This window comes from Pelodiscus sinensis, chromosome 22 (assembly GCF_049634645.1).
Source record: "Pelodiscus sinensis isolate JC-2024 chromosome 22, ASM4963464v1, whole genome shotgun sequence".
NCBI lineage: Eukaryota > Metazoa > Chordata > Testudines > Trionychidae > Pelodiscus > Pelodiscus sinensis.
In genome coordinates, this window is record NC_134732.1 from 3,238,604 (window position 1) to 3,256,665 (window position 18,062).

Here is an 18,062-nt window from a genome sequence, read left to right on the forward strand (position 1 = left end):
CCATCTCCTCTTCGGTAGGAACAATATTTTATTTAAATAAAAGTCAAGTTCTCTATGGAAATGTGCCCAGCGCTTACTTCTTCCAGCCAGTAATATGAGTTGCTTTCAGTTACACAATCGCATACTGCCCATGTATGCAGACAGATACCAGCCTAACTTAACATTGCTAAAGGAACAGATGATAGAGTAGTTTTAATAGGGCACTTTATCAGATTTCTGCTGTGATCCAGTCATAGGGGCTTGGATCCACAAAGGGACTTGCATGTTGTGAGGAGGAAGACTGCATATAACCAGTAGCTAGGGAACTCCCTTGAGATGTAGGAAACCCCAGTTCAATTTGACCAAGAATCACCTACCTCTCAGGCAAGTGCTCTAATCTCTGAATTATACGGAGACACTGGTTTCGGCCCTTTTAATTATTAAAGTGTAATAGCTTCAGCAACAAATATGATTAAAGGTCTAGAAAACATTGATCTATGAGGGAAGATGGAAAGAAAGGGGTTTGTTTAGTCTGGAAAAGAGAAATAATGGCTTTCAAGTACCTAAAAAGCAGGGGAGAATTCATTCTCCTTAACCTCTTGCTGATGACAGGACAAGAAGCAATGGTTCTCAAATTGCAGCAAGGGAGGTTTAGGTCAGACATTAAGAAAAACTGCCTGTCAGGATGGTTAAGCACTGGAATAAATTTCTTAGGGAGGTTGTAGAATCTCCATCACTGGAGATATTTAAGAGCAGGTTAGACAAATCTATCAGGGATGGTCTAGGTGGTGCTTGGTCCTGCCATGAGTGCAGGGGACTGGACTTGACCTCTCGAGGTTCTTTCCAGTTCTATGATTCTAAGAATGAGTGAGACCCACATTCAAATATTTCATAGTTCAGTGAGTGGAGCTTTTGTTTGAGAGGCCTTCCATCTTACTGAGCTCGTGCAGAAAATCTCACCTCTGCCGATATCCTAGAGCATTTCTCAGTCTTTCTTGGGACCAGCTTGTTGCATCCTTAACCTATGACAGGATGCTGGTCCACAGGCAGGTCATTGAGAAATGCTGCCCGAGACCTCTCACAATTAAGGTTCAGTCAAACCACGGAACTAAAGGCAGGAGTGAAGGGATGTTGGGGAGAGGGTGACCCTCCAGTCTTCATTTGCCTGACTGCATCTCTGTGACCAGCCCACTTTGGGTCCTTGTCACTCTTGCATGGAAGTACGAAAGCATATCAAGTGGGTCGGATGCTTGTCTCCTTCCCTTGCACCTGCACAGCTGCCCAGAGGCAGAGATGAGTGAAATTCTCTAGCCTCGTATTTGACATTTCAGAAAAATGAACGGTTTTCTGCAAGGTTTACACAAGGCCAAATGTTGATGCTTTCTGCCCAGGACCCTCCCAAGCAACACAATTGCTTGAGATTTTCAAACTTGGGTGAGTACAGCCTAGAATCCCTAAGTAGGCACCTGAATAATTAGTAGTTTGCTCTAAATACAAGTCCACACAGCCACCAGCAGCATCAAGGGAAGAGTGAATCAGGGAAGTGGAAAGCACGTAAGGGAACTGAGAAGCAGCTGTGAAGAAAAAGATGCTGAGTTGTAAGTCTCAGGTATGGGCACATCAGATTTCCCCCCTCCCAGAACTGCCCTATTGTTTTCCCTTTCTCAAGGGTTTATTTGTGCCTGAAAAATTCACGAAGGTAGAAATCAGACATAGGAGAGTCTTGTCAGTGAAAATATTAAAATTACAGTTGATTCTGCTACTGCTTTGAGCCTTCTCCCATGGGAGTCATGGGGATGTTGACCATTAACTTCCATGGGCCCAGTTCAGCAGTGTGAGAAGCAACCTCAGGTTGAGCCAGGAGGCCAGAAAAGGAGAAAGTCTTTCTTCATAGCCATCTGTATGGTGTGTTCTCTCTTCCTCTGCACTGTCTTGCTTCTCTGCTACAGCCCCACCCCAAAGCAATGATTTAATTGCAGCAGGAACATTTTTCATTTTATTTTCCAAAAGACAAAAAACAATTGAGTTAAAGGCTTGCACAATGCCAGATACATCTTCCGGTCTACTGTATGTTTGAGAATCTGTCTGTCCATCTTTCTGTTTGTTCAAGAACTCCAAAACAGCAAGAGATAGGACCACCAAATTCAGTATACAGCTTCCCCCATCATAACTCAAAGCAATGTCAGGGTTTGGTTATGCCAGGACAATGAGATGTGCCTGGAATGGGATTGCTTCTCACAAAACCATACAGAAAAGAGACAGCATCAGCAGGCAGGTGAAAGGGGCTGGATGGGAGCATGTGCCCTCCCCTCCCCCCCCCCCCCCAAGGCCAGGACTGCCCCTGCCCTGAGCTTCCCGCACCCATTGGGGGGGGGGGGGTTGAAGCTTCCCCACTCCCATTTTGGAGGAGATGGTGCTGCTGGGTCTAGAAAAGGGAGACACTGGAGCTACAGATCAGAACTCCCACTCAGACAAGCTTTTGCAAGCAGAAAAGATGCTTCCTTCAGCCAAAGGCAGCTGGTGCTTGCTGCAGAACGGCCTTTGGGAGGGGAGTGCGCACAGCCATGCTAGGAAACAGGCCTGAATTTCATTTCGGAGAGCTTGTAGGAATATTGGTTCCCCAGGCCCTTCTTCCAGAGCACACCATGATCAGCGCGATCATGAGCTCCCTGCAAGTACTCCCCGTTCAGGTGGGCCTCGTGGCAGGTTCTGAACCACCAGGCTCCATGGAAGGTGCTTGCACAGTTATCTGGATTCAGATCATTGTCACGGTCTGTGGCTGAAAACTTCATGTCCTTGTGGTAGGCCAATGAATCCCCTGTAAAAAACCAAGGAACCCAGGTGTCAACTTGGATGTTAATTTCCTTCCACTTAAGGTAGAGCCGGTCAGTTTGGAGGAATTAATTGCTTCCCATATCCCAGTCTCCGGAGTTTGGGCTCCTGGGTGTTTTCGGGTCACTTTCGAGTCAAAACTGGGCCCCAGCTTCCAATCCCTCTAAACTAGATTTTGTTCTCAGTTTTCACTTAGCCAAACTGCTGCTGGCTTCCCTGTGACGTGACCCATTTTGTTCAGTGAGGGCCTCAGGATTTGGCCCTGTGTCCAGTGAGGAGAGGAACGGGACGGTAAAAAAAAAAAAAAAAAAGGCCTCAGGATGTGGCCCGAGGTCCTGGTTGTGAAGATCAGGACGTTAACAGGGTTCAAAAAAGAGCTAGATGAATTCCTGGAGGCTAGGTCCATCGATGGCTATTAGCCGGGATGGGCAGAGATGGAGTCATTAGCCTCTGTCAGAGGCTGGGAATGGGTGACAAGGGAGGGATCACTGGATGATTCCCTGCTCTGTTCACTCCCTCTGGGGCCGTTCTCACGTTCTTAATGAAAACTAAACCTGAGGTGGGCAGGCAGCCAGCCTGGCCCTGGGAAGGTTTGTTTTGCTTCTGTTGCAGGTTCTCTTACATTTCTGTTAGGCGAGTACGTTTATTGTTTGCTGCGGACACAGCTAGTACCTACCTGCATCCCCCGCGACCATATCCCCAAGGGCCAGCTTGTAGTTCTCAGCCTCTCCGGAAATTTGGAACGACTCGTACTTGGCAAAATATTTCTTATTTTCAAAGTCTCTGAGGTCAATGCGCAACTCATTTTTTCCTGTCAAATGTAAACGCAATGTGAAAGGCCCGGCAGATGGCATGAACATTTTGCACACACTTGGGTTTTACATGAGGGCTGTGTCTAGACTGGCAAGTTTTCCCGCAAAATCATCTGCTTTTGCAGAAAAACTTGCCAGCTGTCTACACTGGCCGCTTGAATTTCCGCAAAAGCACTGACTTCCTACCGTAAGAAATCAGTGCTTCTTGTGGAAATACTATGCTGCTCCCGTTCAGGAAAAGTCCCTTTTGCACAAAACTTTTGCGCAAAAGGGTCAGTGCAGACAGCTCAGATTTGTTTTCCGCAAAAAAACCCAGATCGCGAAAATGGCCATCGGGAATTTTTTGCGGAAAAGCACGTCTAGATTGGCCACAGACGCTTTTCCGCAAAAAGTGCTTTTGTGGAAAAGCGTCCGTGCCAATCTAGACGCTCTGTTCTGAAAATGCTTTTAACGGAAAACTTTTCCGTTAAAAGCATTTGCGGAAAATCATGCCAGTCTAGACATAGCCCCGGTGACCCATCTGGGCATGAAACACCACCCTTGCCCATTTCCATCCCTCAAGCTCATCTTTCCATTGGCAAACAGACTCCACAGCCAAGACTTTTCCCCAAGAGAGGAAATCAGAATCTACAGCAGTGAAGGACTTGACAGACTTTGCCATCATTCGTGGAGCTAGAACCTGTGGGAAGGGATAGTGATCTGAGGCTGGCATTGCGTGGGTAGAGTCCTTGTTTCTCTCTCTTTGTGGAGATCATGCAACCATGAAGAACGTGACCTTGCACGGGGCAGTGTTAGCCGCTGGTGAGGCAGGGATCGAGTTTGTAGAACTTTGCCATTAAGGCATCAGTCTTTTTGGGGAACCAGCCTTTGGCTATCTCCATGAGCAGACCCATGTTTGCTGTTTGGCTGTTCCCTGCCAGGATCAGCCAGTGGCGATTCTAGTAGCAATTTCACCACTACTGGCGTGCACCAGTGAGTTGGGCACTGCCCTGAGAGTGAAACCTGGGCTCCAGTCTCAGGTTGGCCACTGACTTGCTGTGTGACCTGGAGCAAGACAATTCATCTCTCTGTGCCTTGGCTTCAGCACAGTGATTCCTACACTCCTTGGCAAAGCACCCTGATCTACGGTCACGCTGGGAGCTCTACTACTAGTGTGGGGATCCCTCGACGCCACACTGCAAAGGAGGGGAGCAGCGGGATGGAGGAAACATTACGGAACAGGGGTGCCCGCGATTGCTTTACCAAGTGATGTCAGCAGGTGGATATTGTCATTTCCCAACCAAAATTCCGTCAGCCGGTTACCAAACCCTCTCTTGTATGAATCCCAGTCACGCTGGAAATCCACCGACCCGTCCACCCGTTTCTGGAACACCTGCGGGGAAACTCAAAGGAGTCAAGTGAGAAGCTGGTCGGTGACTCACTGCTCCATTCCTCTGGGGCAAGTTGTTCATATGACATTTATTAGGGTTAAACAGAAGAAAGGAACTCGTCGTTTTCGTTTCATCTGCTCTTTTACCTCTCCCTGACAAACTGAAAACCTTTTCAGTGGACCAGAGATCTTTATTAACGCTGTACTCACTCCGTAACTGGCCTTGTTCCCCTCCCCATCAAAGGGTGTTGGCTACAATCGGGTCTGAACAAAAACGAAACAAGGCAAATTCCCGCTGCTAAGAACTGAGATTGGCTTCTGTGAAAACTGAATAGTGCTCTCATGGTTTGAGGCAATATAAATTGAAGTCAGTGTCTACAATTAATGACAGCAGTTCTTTGCAACACATGAAAGAAACATGCTTTTATAATGGGAGGGGTGTTTGTTTTATTTCCAAAGAGAGAGAAGGTTGGTGGAGAGGAACGGATTTGTTGGAAACCTCTGTGCTTCTGCACGTGGGCTCAGAGCAGGACGACTTGCAGTGACCGAGGAGTGACATGACCATCGTTGGTCAGTAGTTTTCATTGAGTCATAGAATCCTAGGACCGGAAGGACCTAGAGCGGTCATTAAGTCCAGTCCCCTGCCCTCATGGCAGGACCAAATACTGTCTAGAGCAGCGTTTCCCAAACTATGGGCCGCGGCCCAGTAGCGGGCCGCGGGAAAAAATACTGGGCCTCAGTGTGGCTGGCGGGAGGAAGGCGGGGCGGGCTGGGAGGAGGTGTGTGTGGGGGGGGGGGGAACCAGCCACCAGGAAGCAGGGTTGGGGGGCAACGGGGCTGTCCGACAGAGATTGGGGCGTGTGGGCAGCGGAAGCAGGGCTGGCCAGGGGAGATCAAGAGGAGGACTGGAGAACCAGCCTCCAGAAGCAGGGCTGGATGGGGGCTGGCCAAGGGAGATTGGTGGGGGACGGGGGAGAGGGAACTGGCTGCTGGAAGCAGTGCTGGACGGGGGCAGCAGGGCTGGATGGAGGAGATTGGGAAAAGTGGGGCAGGCATGAGCACATCCACTAGCTAGGCAGTTCGCAGTTATGGGCTGATACACCTAATAATAATACAACTTACCTAATTAGAAAATACCGGATATTTTATATGTCTGATATTTTCTCAATTTGTTTCCAGACAGAACCCTCAAATACCAGACTGTCCGGTACAAAACTGGACACCTGGCAACCCTACCCCTCCTTGCACCCTCCCTCCTAGCCAGATACCCTACCCCCAATCTGCTCCTGCTCCCGCCTCCTGGAGTGTCCATGCGGCACCGGGTCCTCCAAGCTCTGGCCAAGGCTGGGCGGAGGATGCAGCCGGGTAAAACACTGAACATTTATTCATTTTTAATTCTTTTTTTAATATTTATTTATATTTTTGGGCTGCAAAAAACAGTACTGGAAAAAAGCGGGTTCCAACTAAAGTAAAAAGTTTGGGAAACCCTGGTCTAGCCAGCTTTCTATCCATCTTAGGCTGTGTCTAGACTACATGGCTCCGTTGCTGCCTCATTTAAATTTACATGGCTGCCGCGCTGAGCCGACAAACAGCTGATCAGCTGTTTGTCAGCTCAGCGCGCTAGTCTGGATGCTCCCGCGCCGACCTGAAAGCCCTTTATCGACCTCCCCGTTATTCCTCGTGGGATGAGGTTTACCGGGGTGGTCGACAAAGGGCTTTGATGTTGACAGCGGAGTGTCCAGACTAGCGCGCTGAGCCGACAAACAGCTGATCAGCTGTTTGTTGGCTCAGCGCGGCAGCCATGTAAATTTAAATGAATTGCCGCTTCATTTCCCTTTGCCCAATAAACAAATCTACATGGCTCCATCGACGGAGTCATGTAGTGTAGACATACCCTAACAGTCCATTTATCCAATCCATAGTCCCTTAACTTGCTGCCAAGAATATTGTGGGTCACTGTATCAAAAGCTTTGCTAAAGCTGGCACGGGGGGCTTTGGGAGGACCAGAAATAACTTATTTGAATATTCATCATTTGCTTAATGAATATGCACATATGCAAATGAATGTTACCGGTCCTCCAAAAGCTCGTGAATAGCTTTACTGGTCACTGTGCCAAAAAGTTTGGGAACCGCTGGTCTAGACCAACCCTGACAGACATTTATCTAACCTGCTCTTAAATATCTCCAGAGATGGGGATTCCACAACCTCTCTGGGCAATTTATTCCAGTGTTTCCCCACCCTGACAGGTAGGAACTTTTTCCTAATGTCCAACCTAAACCTCCCTTGCTGCAGTTTAAGCCCATTGCTTCTTGTTCTATCATCACAGGCCAAGATGAACAAGTTTTCTCCCTCCTCCTTATGACACCCTTTTAGAAACCTGAAAAAGGTTACCATATCCTCCCTCAATCTTCTCTTTTCTAAACTAAATGAACCCAATTCTTTCAGCCTTCCCTCATAGGTTATGTTCTCTAGACCTTTAATTATTCTTGTTGCTCTTCTCTGGACCCTCTCCAATTTCTCCACATCTTTCTTGAAATGCGGTGCCCAGAACTGGACACAATGCTCCAACTGAGGCCTAACCAGCGCAGAGTAGAGCGGAAGAATGACTTCTCATGTCTTGCTCAGAACACACCTGTTAATGCATCCCAGAATCATGTTTGCTTTTTTTGCAACAGCATCACACTGCTGACTCATATTCAGCTTGTGGTCCACTATAACCCCTAGATCCCTTTCTGCCGTTCTCCTTCCCAGACAGTCGCTTCCCATTCTGTATGTATGAAACTGATTGTTCCTTCCTAAGTGGAGCACTTTGCATTTCTCTTTATTAAACTTCATCCTGTTTACCTCAGACCATTTCTCCAATTTGTCCAGATCATTTTGAATTATGACCCTATCCTCCAGATTAGTTGCAACCCCTCCCAGCTTGGTATCATCTGCAGACTTAATAAGCGTACTTTCTATAACAATATCTAAATCGTTGATGAAGATATTGAACAGAGCCGGTCCCAGAACAGACCCCTGCGGAACCCCACTAGTTATACCTTTCTATCAGGATTGTGAACCATTAATAACTACTCTGAGTACGGTTATCCAGCCAGTTATGCACTGGCATATAGACAGTCATTATAGACAGACGCCATTGCAGGCAGATGGTTCTGCAAATCCCTTCATGTCTTCAGTCCCCAAACTGAAGCAATCAACAGTTATGGTGGAAAATCCAAAAAGAGGGAAAGATAAACTACTGGGAGTTCTCATTGGAGTCAGACCAACGACAACAATAATCAAAGATGTGCTCACCTTCATGGCCTCTAACATTTTGGTGATGGATACCTGCGATATTAACAGAGGGCTGAGGATCATTAGCTACAAGGATCTACTGACCAAACTTTATCTGCTGAAAGAAGCGTTTGGCTATGTTCAGAGGCACCGCCGTCTTTATGCCAGTCCTGAAGACACCAAGGCCCAAGTGCTATATTTTAGTCCAAACTGAAAAAATCTCTCTCAAGTTGAGCAGTGAGGAAAAGCTTTGTATGTGTGTGTGCGCTAAAACAAGGAGACGTACCCATAACCCTGAAACTCTGCCTTGTAATTCACATGGCTAATGTTTTGAGTAGGGAATTCCCTCTTAGGGATTTGCTTTGCAATTCATTTTCACTCTACAGCTTTATGGTCAATGTGCATATCAAACACTCCGACTATATGAGAGCTCACTGGAGACCCCAGTTTACACATGAATGTCTGAGGCACTTTGTTACAATCAGTTTCTACTTACAATCCATCCGCCGCCGTCTGTATCCATGTCACAAAACACCATCAGGGCAGCACAGTCTTTGGGGTAGATGGTGTACCAGCCACTCAAAACCTTCCCTCTGGCTAACAGCTCCTTGCAGTTCTTCGCGCCTGCATAGCACAGGTATTTAGAATCAGTTATGGTGGAAAGGAGAGATCCATGGTGATAGTGAGTCAAAACAGCCTGATTCTGAATTTACTGGGTTGAGATTTGTGCATGGAATGACGACATGCAAAAGGCATTTGTTCAGGATGAGCTAACTCAAGGAGATTTTGCCCATGGCAGTTCTTATCCATAGCACAAGCATCCATTCCCTTTGAAAAACGCTATCCAAAACATCACAGTCCTCGTGCCATTAAAGCGCTTTAGCATCAGACTGAAAACAAGCGTTCGACAGGGCTGCTTTCGGTAGCCAGCTGCTGTGACAGAGGGAACCTGTGGCTGTTGTAGGGACAGCACTGATAGCCTTACTCGCACGACGAGGGCAGGACTCTTCCGGGGAGTGTGAGTAACACAAGTTGGATCTCCCTCTCACCCCACCCAATGGCTGTGTGCACCACCCCCATTTATCCAGTCTTGCTCACGAGAGAGAGGCAGGATTAGAACTGCTCTGCCCAGTGGAGAGTGACAAGCTTCCTAGGGATGTTAAAAAGCAGTTAATAGTGTAACCGTGTAACTATTAACATTCTTAGTGGTTACACACCGCGGGCACCGCATTATAAAGCTTACGTTGCAGAGCCCAGAGTGCAGCCAGCTCCTGCCGGCTGCCCTGCCCCCTTGAACACAACTTCTAAGATGGCTCGCGGCACATACTGGCTCACGGACCTGCTCGGGGGAGCCGGCTGCCACCCTGCGCAGAGGGCTCTGATACGGAGTCAGCAGTGCAGGGCGGCAGCCGGTTCCCCCGGAGTGGCCGGGAGCCGGCGTGTAACCATTACAGAAACTGATACGCTCATGCTAACCGTTTAAACAGTTACACGTTTACCTCCCGAGTGCCTGCCGCCCGGTCTCTGCCCTGGGAGGTCAGGTGCGTCTCCCCACTGCAGGAGGAGAGAACAGCCGGCAATCCTGGCAAACACTCACCATTCTCACACAGGACGCCATCCATCATCTCCTTGCCTGCGCAGAGAAGAAACATGAGGGGAGTGAAGTGAGGGCGGAACATGCGCGCCTTCATCCTAAGCACCCGCTTGCTCCTGCAATCTAGCAGCAGGGGCTAGTCCCTGGAGCCAAACCATGTCACAGCGCGGTCGGAAAGGAGCAGCCAGAGGCAGCACAACATTAACACGCATTGTCCGAACAAGACCAAGACCAGAGCCTGCATCCCAACTCTGCCCAGCCAGTGAGGGGAGATGGAGTGAGCAGGGCTGGAGCCTGGGAGAAGGGGAGGGGCAAAGGTATTTGGGTTGGAGGGAGAGCCTGGACTGCACTTCCGTTCAGAAAGCGATCGTGCGCTTACAAGGGTTGGGGAGCCCTGGCTGAAAATAGAGTGACATAAATATTCGCTCTTCCGCGCATCCTCCTGCCTGCCCTGCTGTGCTGGCCAGTGTCAGCACCAGGAACCTGCATCGTGTTTCTTGAACATTCGCCCAGACTCTGGGTCCCACTGTGGCTTCACGCCTGAAACTCTTCCAACCTGCAAGTTCCCCCTGCCACCGGGTCCATGAGCTGAGCTGACTGATGTGGGGCCCAGAGTTTCCGGGGCGTGATGTCTGGAAAGCGTAGGCATTCCCAGCAGCAGGCGGCCCCAGACATCCAGCAACGAACTGCCAAGTTCTCAGACCCGGACGACAACTCGGGACAACTTGCTACTTGCAACAGGCGTCAACAAACACTGCTTGCACAAACCACACACGCCGGGAGAGCCGCCAAGAAAGCAGTGGAGGAGTCACGTAAAATGCAAAGCTCCCAGTACTGTAATAGACCTGGCTAAGCAATGAAGCTCACAACAGAGGCTGCCTTGAGCATTATTCTTGCTGCACGGCCAGACAGTGCTATGGCATTAGCAACACACACGAACGCAGGGATTGCGCGTCCCAGGGGCACATACTGTCAGCCAAAGTCTCTCACCTGTCAGTTGAAGGAGGCCTGTGTCACCTTTTTCTCCTATGTGAAATAAAAATATGGACGGAGTTTGCTTCGCTGCTTTGGTTCTATGAGCTCAGCTGCCCCTTGTAGCCACTGCCCTGTGCTGGGGATAGCACGGAGCTAACGTGGAAACTCCACTCGCTGACTGGCTGGTTTTACTGACCACTGTGGATGGAACGTGAGGCCATGGCCACAGCCCCACAGAGACCCCAGGCCTCTGCATGGAGGCTGGTAGGTAGGAGCAGCAAGTTATACACTCAAAGGCTAGACCCATTGGAGGTAAAAGGAGACATAGAACCAAGTTCCCAAGTGATCAGTAAGGGCATTTTTAGCTGCAGGTGCATACATGGCTATAAGGGAGTCAGACTGACTCCAGCCTTGTGTGCACTGGACCTGTTTATACCTGTTACCCGCAATGGAACAAATCTACCAATGCAAACTGTAGTGTAGACAGGCCCCAGGGTTTTCATGAAACCCAGCGAGGAAGAGAGGAACTTAGCCTCACTGATACTTATCTCATCACCATCCCAAATGGAGATGCCCCAGGAGAACGTCCTCGGTCTGGGCGTTCCCGGATTACGACACCCTCTCATGGAAGGCAGGTGTAAACAGGTGTAAAGGCAACTGGGAGTTGAGTGAATTATATCAGTGTAGACCTAGCACTTGTCTTCATGTACAACGCTCCTGCACCAGTGGAACCGTGCCCCTGCGGCGCTTCAGTGAAGAGGCTACTACACTTTAATCCAAGTGGTGTAGTGACAGTGATAGATCTGGCCTTAGACTCGTCTCCGAGCCCATAATCTCCACGGTGTGGGAAGTGCTCAAGATCAACGTTCTCTGATAAGTGTAATCCAAGGGAAGACTCTGCCTTCTGGTGAGTAGATGTCTGTGAAATGCAGCATCATGAGAAGATGGGAAGTTTTTGAAACACTATGGCCAGGTCTACACTACAGAAAAAGGTCGAAGTAAGAGCCGCAACTCCAGCTACGTTAATTACGTAACTGGAATCAATATACCCTAATTCGAGTTTCTGTGTCTCCACAGCAGGAGGTCGATGGGAGCAATTACTCCTGTCGACTTCCCTTACTCCTCACAGAAGCAGAAGTAACGGTGCTGACAGGCACCCTCTGAGTTAGATTTAGTGGGTCTTTACTAGAACCGATAAATCAAACTCCGGAATATCAACTGTGGCAACATCGATCTTCTGCAAAGTGAAGACGTGGCCTAAGTCAATCACAGGCTGAATGAAGAGGTTAATTTCTGCTGTGCAGTGCTTTACCTTTCATCCCTGGCAATCCAGGCATTCCCCTGGGTCCTACTGCACCTACAAACAAAGAGGATGAGAATAAACATTTTGCAAGGTGTTAAGAAGGAACTGTTGTAACGGTTATATTGGGAAGATGGGAAGCAGGGCAAATACTGCAGGCTAACCCCAAACTTGAAAATTAGGGTTAGATTTTTCTTAGACCTGACTGTGCAATTCTTCACTGAGGTAAACACTCCTCAATTTACGTGGGCCTCAGCCAGGAATGCAGATCTCAGCTAATCCAGAGGGTTATGTATCACTGGCCACAAAGAAGGCCAAAGGGCTTCAATTTTCAGTGCTGGCTGTTGGTGAATTTGCAAATGAAAGGCCTACACGAGCAAACGAGCTCCTAAAATGAACTTGAACCTCACAATCCAACACACTGCTAAACCACAGGACCCCCCAGCTCTATGATTTCTCTGTGATGTAATTGGTTAACATGTTCTCTTCTGTGTAATACTGTATTGACATTTTTTAATCTTGTCACAAGTGAACAGAACCAAGGTTAGTTATTTTATCCTTTGTGCCCATCTCTGGAGAAGAATTGATCTCAGGCATATTTCTACACTGGGAAGTTATGGCAATGAAAGTGCTGTCGAAATACAAAAGTAGTCAAAAGTGAAAACTGGTCAAACCATTTTTTCTGCCTCCTATTGTCGACAGTTCATAGCCATGAGGCTAGCACCAACAACTAGAGCAAAGCAGTGTGGGGGAGCATCCCACAGGGCAGTGTGGAGGGAAGACAGAGCTGATCCCTGCACTTCTTGGGATTCCCTCGTAGCTCTAGGAGCTCTTTGTGCTGAGGAGCACAGCCGTCTCTCCCTGCAGCAGCAGTAGCCTGCCTGTTGCTGTCTTTCTAGTGCAGGGCAAAACAGGAGCATTCTACTGATTGGTTCCCCAAATGGAGCAAGCTTGCTCAGCTGTCAGATACTTCCCAGAGCTTTGAAAGGAGAGAGGCCCATGCCTGCAGGGCAGCAGAGATCACAAAACACTGAGCAAAATCAGGGTCTGCATTGTGGGATACTGGCAGAAGTCAGTTCTCTGGACAAAACAAACACCAGTGTTCCCTTTGGCTCTTTTTCAACAATAAAGGGAGAGGAAAAGACAAAAGACTCTTGCCAAGGAGTGGAAGTTTTTTGTCGCCACAACTGGGTTTTATTCCTGACAAAAGTCGCATTGCAGCATAAACATTCGGTGCAGCCTTCCTAAAATCATTACTGACACATAGCCATTGCCAGAGTGATTTACACACACTAGCAGAGCCTGACCACCTCAGGAAGTCAGTAGTTATACAGCTGGTCCAAAAATGGGGGGGAAAAGTTGTTTCTATTGCATGGAGTTCAAAATCATTCTTTTTCTTTTTCTTTTTCTTTTTCTTTTTCTTTTCCCTTCCCTTCCCTTCCCTATTCTATTCTATTCTATTGGTCCCAACATGCCAGGGTATAACTGAGGAGAGTTTCTCCTGCAATCACTGATTGGAGTCACCTTCCCCCACCCTCCAGTCATGAGGAATGTGTTAGCTAAGACAGCGCAATCTCTGAACCCGCACCTTGGGAATACCCTCTCTTATCCTACTCCTAATAACAGCCCTCTGATGCCTCAGTCACTGTTACCATGACTAACAGCATAAAAATCAGGCCCTGATCCTGCTGCCCATGTTCATGGGCAGGTACCCAGGCATCGCTGTGACTGCTGATGGGATTAAGAGCTGCAGAGCCAGCGTCCTGCCCACCCTCGGGACGCTGCTGCCTAAGAGGTGCAAAGCTCTCCAGGGAGGAGAAATGCCCAGAGTGCTCACCTGGTCGTCCGGGGAAGCCAAGATCTCCTGTGTCTCCTGTTTGAAAAGCAAATGAAAAGAACATGATGACTGATTTGTGCCTTAGACACCAGGGGCCTGAGTCTGACCTCTGACCCTGAGGTCAGTCCCAATCCATGAATTTACGTGGGTGTGAGGATGACTCCAAGCCACATGTCGGCACAGGAGATAGCACTGAGACACCCGCTCAGGGGGAGCTCTGTGAGGCACCGTCCCAGCTAGAGCCACGGGGGGCACAGGGCTACCCTGGAAGAGGACCCTGGAATTACCCTTCGCCACTCTCTGGCGGTGCTCAGACTTGAGGCTCTAGTGCCACTGTGGGCGTGAGGTGAGGCCATGCCTGTACTGCGGTTCCTCAGCAGCAAATTGAGCTGGCTAGCTGCCGGGAGGACCAGGCACGCTCAGAAATAGCAGCGTCTGATTGGCTCCAGCTGGGGTGAGAGGAGACCTCATCTCTTTGTGCCTCCCCAGGCCCTTCCCCAGCTATTCAACTCACCACTTCCCCTTCGGCTCTTTACCACTTTCCCTCTCGGGCCAGGATCTCCTGCCAGTGCAGCAGAGCGCGAACGCACAAGAGTCTGAAGTAATATTTCATGGCTTTACCTTTTAGCCCTGGGAGTCCTGGGATTCCTGGAAATCCTGGAGGCCCGACGAGTCCTGCAGATACAAACGACTCCAAGTTATTATTCTGTCTACGACGATCGGGAATGATTTGTTAGGGTTAACCGGGGGGGGGGGGGGGGGGGGAATGGGCCAATTCCTACAAGCCTCCCCCAGTTCCAGATTGAAAGATTAGGATTCCATTTCTTCTCTGCCCCACTCAGAGCCCTCACAGACCGTAATGGACATTTCTCCTGAACCAGGGTCATGCCCCTTCTCTCCGCTCCCACAAGCCTGGTCAAACCGAAGACCAATGACAAATGTTTTCAGCGCTGATTGGTGGATGGTTTGCAAACAAAAGCCTTCACCCGGCCCCTGAGCATTCCCAGTCACTGTCCCCATCGCAGGAAAGGAGCCATTTCAGGCAGGGTGACCACACGTCCACTGTCTTGTGGACAGTCCCTTTTTTCACAGCCTGGCTGGGCCAGCCCAGCATTTGTCTCATTTGATCATCAGTTGGCAAAAGTGAACGGGACAAATGCCCAGGTTTGTCGAAAAAGTGGGATGGCCCCTCTACTGGGGCACAGAGGAACTTGGGGAGGGGGAGGTAACGCCATCCCTGTGCTGTAGGGAGGCCTAGAGATAGTGGCTCAGGTGAGCAGCGAGCGGGAGAAGCTTGGGCTACCAGGTGGAGGGGAGTTTGGATAGGTGGGGTAGCAGGCGGAGATGGACCTCAGGCTGACCCTGTGTGGGGAGGGGGGAAGTGGGGATGGCTAGCAAGGAGGGGGCCATCTGCAAGTGCTGAAAGGGAAGGGAGACCTCAGCCAGGCCCTGTGTGGAGGAGTAGTGAGGCGGGGGGCTGAGGTTAGTGCCACATACAGAGGGGACAGGAACTCAGCCCTGCTCCAGGAGGACAGGAGTTAGGGAGGTTCAGGCTGGCCTAAGCGTATCCCATCTTCCCTTCAGTTACCCTAATTTCAGGTCCTCCTGACCACGCCTCCAGAGGACAGTTGCTGGACTCCCGCCAGCCTAAATGCAGGGAGGCGTAGAGCCGGAAGGTTGTCTCAGTGTTGCTGAAGAGGGCAGGAGAGTCCAGGGAGTAAAGTGGAAAAGGGAAGTGCTAGGGTCCAGGGTGCGAGGGAGGAGCAGGCGCAGGGGAGCTGAACGCGGGCGGAAAGGCCGCTGCCACGGAGACGGAACTAAAGCACAAGGAGTGACTGGGCAGTGGAGGCGTTTGGCCTGGTCACAGAGCTTCTGCTAGAGATGCTTGATGCCATGAGAACGGGCCGGAGGAGGAGGCGTGGGGGGTAACTGAGGGCTGGGCCTTGGCGTGGGAGAGGGGAGCCAAGGAGGTGAGAGTGGAGGAGGGCGCGGGGTGTGGGTAGACAACTTCCTAATTGCACAGCAGGAACCGGAGGTGGAATGTGGTTGTGACAGCCAAGTCCCCACCACTGGTCATTCCAGGGAACCCAAAAGCCTCATTCCCAGGAACGCCCCAAACAATTTAACAGCCAACCTTCCATTTCCCATCACCCCCGTACCAAGATCTATTCGTGCACTAGCTTTTGTGAGCAGGTCCATTGACTGACATTCCCTGTACCACCCCCAGGCCCACATCACTAGGAGAGGAGAGAGGAGAGAGGAGAGAGGAGAGAGGAACATTCTTCCGGCACAGAACAGGGGGGTAGCTCAACTTCTCACCCCAGGGAAGGGGATCTATAGAATGACCAGGATGTTTCAGGCATCACCATCCAAAGTGGAGTCTCACTCGGCTCTAGGGAACATACCTGGAATCCCAGAAAGTCCAGGGGGTCCACGAATCCCACAGCACTTTGAATTACTTTCTGAGGAAAGAAATGAATCAGTCAGTGACATTTTTTTGGAGTCTCAGGATGCCAAATATTTTGAAAATCCTCTTGGTAAATAAGCTCGGTAAATCGAGGCCGGCTAACACAAGGCAGTTGCACCACTGTGGTGACACTCGTGTAAACTCTGTGGTGCAAGACTTCTGCATTACAGGCTTGCACTGTTGTGAGCACACAGAGGGCACGCCTGTACTTACCAGAAGATCGATGCTCCGGAGGTTAATGTTCTGGTGTTCGATTTAGTGGGTTTAGTACAGACCCTTAAATCAAATGCTGAGGGCAGCCGCCGCCAGCGTCTGGTATCCTCCTTTTGCCAGGAGTAAGGGAAGCCGACGGGAGCGTTAGCTCCCACTGGCCTCTCTCAGTGTGGACACCACCAAGGTTCGGCTTCAGGTAAGCTGACTCCAGCTGCGCATTTTGTGTATCTGAAGCCGACCTTCCTCGTCTAGCATAGACCGGGCCTGAGGTATTTACCTTGGTGAGAATTTTCCTCTTGCAGACAGGCCCTCAGAACCTACCCCTGGCTCTCCCTGGCTGTAAATGAGAACAGGCTGAAAAACAAACTCCACAATGTATTCACCTGCTTCTGACCCATCCTCAGCCATGCAAACCGCTGCTGCTAGGCAGACCAAGGCCAGGAGGGCGTGCTGTGCAATTCTCCCCATGTCGCTGGTCTCTGCAGCGGCGGCTCTGCTCTACTAGCCTTCTCCTCTACGTGAGCCCTTCACCACTTGGAGCCTTTTATAGAGCAAATCTATGAATATTCATGAGCTCCTCCCACTAATCTACACCTTCCAGCTCTTTCTGCTGAGTCTGCCCTCTGCATGGTTCCTCCACCAGCCTCCCCTCACACGGTCTCATGTTGTATTTCTACAGCGTCAGACCACACTCATTCCCTTCTTCAGTATCCCTGGTTTTCCTCTCGGAGACTGTCACCGATTCTTCCTTCAGAGCAGAAATTCTCTCTCTGATGCAGGATTATCGATTATATTACACCCCATAGAAAGTGCAGTAGTGAGCAGAGATCTGGTCACCTCGGCTGTGTCTAGACTGGCCAGTTTTTCCGGAAAATCAGCCACTTTTCCGGAAAAACTTTCCAGTTGTCTACACTGGCCACTTGAATTTCCGCAAAAGCACTGACTTCCTACTGTAAGAAATCAGTGCTTCTTGCGGAAATACTATGCTGCTCCCATTCAGGCAAAAGTCCCTTTTGCGCAAAAGGGCCAGTGTATACAGCTAAGATTTGTTTTGCGCAAAAAAGCCCCGATCACGAAAATGGCAATCAGGGCTTTTTTGTGCAAAAACGCGCCTAGATTGGCCACGGACGCTTTTCCGCAAAAAGTGCTTTTGCGGAAAAGCGTCCTGCCAATCTAGACGCTCTGTTCCGAAAATGCTTTTAACAGAAAACTTTTCTGTTAAAAGCATTTCCGGAAAATCATGCCTTTCTAGACGTAGCCCTGGCCATTAAAAGCCCTCCAAAGGCAGTGGAGTGATAAATCCACTTTTCTGACAGTTCATGTCCCTGGTCAATGAGTCTAATGGAATTTAAAAACAAAACCACTTGGAATCACTTTATCTTCCACCTTAATGCCTGATCTCAGGAG

At 49.6% G+C, this 18,062-nt stretch overlaps 1 protein-coding gene across 1 annotated transcript; it reads right to left on the minus strand.

The window, feature by feature from the left end:
• Positions 1–18: 18 nt before the first annotated feature.
• Positions 19–17,189, minus strand: LOC102452168 (ficolin-2-like). Its single transcript, XM_014577924.3, has 11 exons — positions 17,039–17,189; positions 16,381–16,437; positions 14,597–14,650; positions 13,976–14,011; positions 12,151–12,195; positions 10,854–10,889; positions 9,867–9,902; positions 8,766–8,893; positions 4,866–4,995; positions 3,488–3,622; positions 19–2,797 (listed from the first exon to the last, which is right to left on the minus strand). The coding sequence occupies exons 1-11, from the start codon at positions 17,121–17,123 to the stop codon at positions 2,547–2,549; spliced, it is 993 nt and encodes a 330-aa protein (XP_014433410.2). The 5' UTR covers positions 17,124–17,189; the 3' UTR covers positions 19–2,546.
• Positions 17,190–18,062: the final 873 nt, after the last annotated feature.